We start from the raw sequence: 5505 nt of genomic DNA on the forward strand, positions 1-5505 counted from the left end.
CAAAGTGCAGAGTGAAATGTTTTTAACCTTTGTACTGCAAACATGCTGCAGTGCCCTCAGCGCTGCAAATTGTCTTTTAGTTTAGCTCATTACAGATCATTGGCTAATTTTAGCTTATAGATGAGTAGCATGATCACCGTACCCATTCCTGTAACATACGTAAAAATTGTGCAATTGTGTTTATTAGGGTGGAAATCACTATTTTGGCTTATTTCACACCCAGAATTTCATATCTTTCTAATTGTTCGGAAAATATTAAAGTTTGGTCTGTTAAAACAGAATTTTTGATTTACCCATGACGGTTATTGACCCCTTGCAGGCGTGGTCTTTCATACAGATAGTCAATTTTGAGGCAAATGAAAAGTAAAAACAGAAAGCTTTCACTACATGGAGGATAGTATCCCCTCATTTAGTTCTATTGACACCCTAAACGCTGGCTTTCTGCTCCACTTTACAATTTGCGGTCAGAGCAGATGTCTCTCTCAATTTCCTGAAAATTGCCCCTGAAAAGACATTGTGGACTTCCCAATAATATCCATAGAGGAAAGGTTACTGAGCCTTGTGAAGCACATGGAAATCATGGCTTCTTTGCGAAGTTGGTTGTGATGTTTACTGGCACTTAAGACTTGGTTCAATATGGCCCAGCATGTTAAAAAAAACGTAGCGACTCAGTCAAAGGCTAATATTTTTGTGACCCTGAAAGCTACGATGACGAAACTGTGGAAATAGCTAGGGGAACTTGTGAGCATTCAGAATATGCTTGGTTGGAACCCAGTTATGCCTTGGTTGGATCAGGAGCAACATTGAAAGAAGTGGTCTAGAAAAATATTATTGTGTAATTGCAGAACAGAAAAAGCGTAGCGACTGTTTTGAGAAGTGATTTCTCCATTCATAGTGGATCCCTCAAACTAATTTTTCCGTAAGTTAAAGCTCAAGGTATGCGAATTTAGTTGAGATGGTTATGAACCCACAGATATCAACTGAAGACTTGTTTCAAAATATAACCTAGTGAGCGCCAGAATTCCAAAACACAGCGTTACAGTAAGGAAACTACGGAATTTTGAATCTTTTTAATGTGTTTTAATAAACTTGAACTGTTGAAATTTGGCTCATATGTAGTATTTACTGCGTGTTATCACTGGTTATTGTCCGTTAATCCACATAAGTGTTCTCTCTTATGAAAAATGGTTTTGAAGACTTTCAATTTGAAAATTGTGTTACGCGTCCTATTTTTCTATCCTTTTCCTTTGTTTTCTCAAGAAAAGAAAGTCGCTTACCCTTTTTACACCCTGTATGCTAATCAACAAGGATAACCTTAGCATTCAGCAAAAATATAGCTTTATTGAAGACGTTAAACTGAATAAATCAGGAAATGTTTCTGAGTCACCCCCAATTGGGTATGGTGATTGTGCTACACATCATAATGTACCTCATTGTAGGTCATTATACTCTCATTGTAGGTTATTGCAACTCATTGTAGGTCGTTGTAGCTCCTTGTAGGTCACTGTAGATCACTGTAGGTCATTGTCAGTCATTGTAACTCACTGTAGGTCATTGTAGATCAACTATTTTGTGAATTTGCCGCGGTTCTGACTAGGTGAAACCACAGGTTCAAGCCCCAGTTTGACCGAGGTAAAACCTCGTCTACGGTAACCGAAAGCCGAGGTTTTACCTAGATTTTTCCGGTTGATTTACGCTGTGGTTAAGAGAGGACGCAGTATGCTTTTATTTGGAGCAGATGCTATCAAAGAAATCTGCATATTTTTGCAGATCAATCGCAGCGATACTTAGTATGCGTTTTACGTATTTACAATCTGCGAAGTTTGGCACATTCGATTATAATAAAGTCGCTTTCATAAAGCGTTGATCGTTTTTCTTTTTCCAGCAAACGACAAGATTTCTAAAAGTTGTTCGAAATCTGTTTAATACAGATGTTGTAAAGATCAGCAGAAATTCTATCAAGAAATTTACACGTGTTTGGGAAACTCGTCTCAACGGTGACGCCGCTCGTCTAGCGGCCGGCCTTGAAAGATACGCGAAAGTCATTTCGATCTTATCGACCGAAAGATGGAAGAAAACGATTAACTTACAAATAATTGTCAGCCGTTCGAGCAACGTGGCTCTCCATTTGTTACAAACTTGTTAAGCAGTTCGAATCGAACAACGTATTTCATGAGCTATCGCTCTCGCTTGCGTGACGGAAGCATGCAGCTTAGTTTATTTACGTTTTAACTCGCCAAATTGGCAGAGGCTTCATTGAAACTCGTCTATCGTGTGATCGTTGAAGCATTAATTTAAGTTAATCTTAACAATTCAGAGGAATGAATATTTCTGAATTTCAAGCTCAACTGCTGAATTACCTGCCACTTAATATTTTGAATCAGAAATGATCGTAATTAACGCACGACAAGGAGTGATCAGGAGTTGCTTAAGAAACTTTGGGAATAAGTTACGGTTCTTCGCTGGTGTAATCTTTAAGTCATTACATGTTGTAGTAAGGTTTAGTTCAAAGTTTGAGCTTTTCAACAACTATCCCGTAAACATTTCTATTTGGACCGGACGCAAAATTTGAAAGCGCTTTTTATTCTAAATATACATATTTCCTGTCGGACTGCACTGGCGGCGACTTAAGTTTATACGCATAATCCACACAGTTTTTAATAGAAATGTCCTTTTCACCCCTTTGGAAGAACTGTTTCATCATGATAGCGAAAAACTTACAAGTTATTAAACATAAAGATGTAAGAATTAGGCATCATGAAAGGTTATCAACATTCTCTGTTCTCAGCTGTCACGGCAAAATGAGATGAACATATTAAACAGTGCGTTGTGTTGCATCGGTGCTGTGAAAAACAGTTTGGATATTCATTCTTTACTTGGGGAGCTAGGTGTGATAATATTAAACAATGCTTTGCAAAGTACCATTGTTTTCTTGCGGCACATTACCGCAATTAAGTCGGCCGCGGCATTCGGTTGCTTTCGTCTTTGCCTCGGTTGCGGTTTTTGTCCAACCTAGGTGATTTCGCGGTAAACACTATCGGCAAAGACGAGGTATTACCGCATGTAAATGCACTAATAGTTTCGAGCGGTACTGTAGGTCATTGTAGATCACTGTAGGGTCATTGTAGGTCATTGTAGGTCATTCCTTGTTTTAGTAACTATGCAGCGGTCAACTTAACAAAAAAAGCTGACCTTGATGAGCTCTAAACTTGAGCTTGTGATATGGTCACGTGATACTGATCAGCAGATACATGTACCTTGTTTTGACCGGTGTCAATTGAACATAACATGGATGTCTAATATGGAAGATGCATGCTGTAAACTAGCTGGAGTATGGCCTCCTTGATGAGCTCTAAACTTGGGCCTGCGATATGGTCACTGTGATACTGGTTACCTTTAACATTCTGGCACAAGTATTTGGATATGGTAATTTTCTACAAAATGGCTCATGGTTTTATTAATGTAAACCTGTCTATTGTTCCTGTAGTTTGCAGTACAAGACCTACCAGATATTCAACTAATAATTTCACAAAGCATCTTGAATCAAAATGTAAGATGGTCACTTACCAAAAATCCTATCTAATAATTTATTATCTGGAATAATGTTGCAGATGAACTCAATTTATGTATGGACAGGCTCACAACATTTAAGGATGTTATGTCCAAGTACTATTTTTCCGCCATTAGCAATTATTATGACTGCAACAACCTGCATACGGCCCATCTCCTGTTGTTATCAGTTGTCCCTCTCCTGTTCGTTTATTTTCAACCTTTTGAATGTACTGGGTCCACAGTGGCTCATGCTGTTGCGGGTTCCCCGTGGGTTCCCTTGTTTATAAATTACTTGTCTATTTGTTAGTATTGTAATGTATTATCTGTTGGTGAAGCTAATAAAACAAAAAATAAAAATAAATAATACTGTACGTGTAAATTTCTTTCATCCTACACAATGTAGAGCTATGCATGCACCTGTTATGGGTATCTTTTCTTTTCTTTGTATGATGCCATTTTTACTCTTGATCGGTAGTAGACTTCTCTCATGCTGATTTTGTTCTCGTGGTTCTTTTCTTGGTACTTTTTCATAATCTGCCTCAGCATACTCCTTACTCACCACTCGTTTTCTTTTCCGCTTCTTTCCAACATAAGGCACCCTAAAGGACAAGAAAGAACTGTCTCTACGTTTGGTTTCCAAAATAAAACTGCAATATGAATTTGGAATCTTCCTGTTGAGAGTACCCAGAGAACTGTGCCAATGCTGCTCCTCACAGGGGCTCTAACCCTTGATAAAGATAAGGAAGGTCTACAGCTAGCTAGAGTGTAAGGAATAATGTATCAGTCAAATGAAAGCTTCAACATCCTCCACCAAGGGCATCCTGCCGCATTTGATGACATCCTGGGGAGAGGGGGTAATTTGATAATCAGAGGCTTCCAAGGGGCGGGGGATTTAATTTAATTTAATAACCTATAAGAAATAGACCTATGATGGGGCATTTTAAAGTGGTTTTTGGCCCAGCGAGGGGGGATGATGAAGCTTCGATTTGACTGATACATAATGATTTTTGGTCATTATTATTGCGCTCATTCATTGTATTGGACTTGTAACGTTAACTCAACTTAGCACTCAGTTATGTCGATTTCTGATGGATTTTGAATAGTTGCTAATACCTCCGAACCTTCAGCCATCTAACCACAGCCTGGTCACCACGACATACAGTTTCTCCGCGTTCTCCTCACAGTGACAAATAACCAAAGCATTGTGAAACAGGTACAAGGGCCGAAGGTTTATGTTTATTACAGAAAAAGAATATACTTCCTTTTTTCAAGACTATTTATTGCAAAAAACTTACTCTTGAGTTATTTCTTGAAGAAATGCGAAGCTTCTGCCAGAATCTTGAAAGTATTCAAAATCCTCTGGATCGAGTAGACTATTCTCTTCTGCGCTTTCAACGTCCTCATCCTCCATTTGGACATTTGCCACAACTTTCTTTTTTAGTTTGCTCTTCTTGAGTCTCTGTTTTCTTACCATTATTACGTGCTTTCATTCGTTTTGCTATGAAACTATCTATTTTGAGAGAACAAATTCATTTTAACGTCCGCCATTTTGATCACTCCACGTGCCAATGAGTGGCACATACGTGGTATATGAGAACATAAAATGTACCGACGATCAAGCTTTGTGTCCTAATTGTAACTAGACGCACGCTCCATAAAGCGTACACTGGGTTGTTGGTAGTACGTGTTACCCAAAATTCTCGGTTTTCAGCTGACGTCATAACCTTATGCAAATTAGGTTTCCGCCATTCTGGTGCCCCTGATTATAGGGAAATGTATGACATTTTGAGCGCTCACGTTCGAAGTCTTCAAATAATTCATCTTTCCAATGGATATTTCCCAAGAAAGCGACCCAAAATCACTCGACGAGGTACCAGTACTTTCATTCAACGCAGAAAAACCTCGAAAGCCACGTTCGAGAGCGCTATTTGAAGAAGATTTTCTGTCGTTTGC

At 38.8% G+C, this 5505-nt stretch overlaps 1 protein-coding gene across 1 annotated transcript in view; it reads right to left on the reverse strand.

Moving 5' to 3' along the window:
• The window catches only part of LOC138007154 (nucleolar complex protein 3 homolog), a 35807-nt gene extending 30681 nt beyond the window's left edge, over window positions 1–5126 (reverse strand). The window contains exons 1-2 of the mRNA XM_068853904.1: window positions 4848–5126; window positions 3970–4151 (exon numbers count right to left, since the gene is read on the reverse strand). Of these exons, the coding sequence (XP_068710005.1) occupies window positions 3970–4151; window positions 4848–5026 (361 nt within the window). The 5' untranslated portion in view covers window positions 5027–5126. The remainder of the gene's footprint in view (window positions 1–3969; window positions 4152–4847) is intronic.
• Between the last annotated feature and the right edge of the window lie 379 nt (window positions 5127–5505).

The sequence above is a fragment of the Montipora foliosa genome, chromosome 6, assembly GCF_036669935.1.
Source record: "Montipora foliosa isolate CH-2021 chromosome 6, ASM3666993v2, whole genome shotgun sequence".
NCBI lineage: Eukaryota > Metazoa > Cnidaria > Anthozoa > Scleractinia > Acroporidae > Montipora > Montipora foliosa.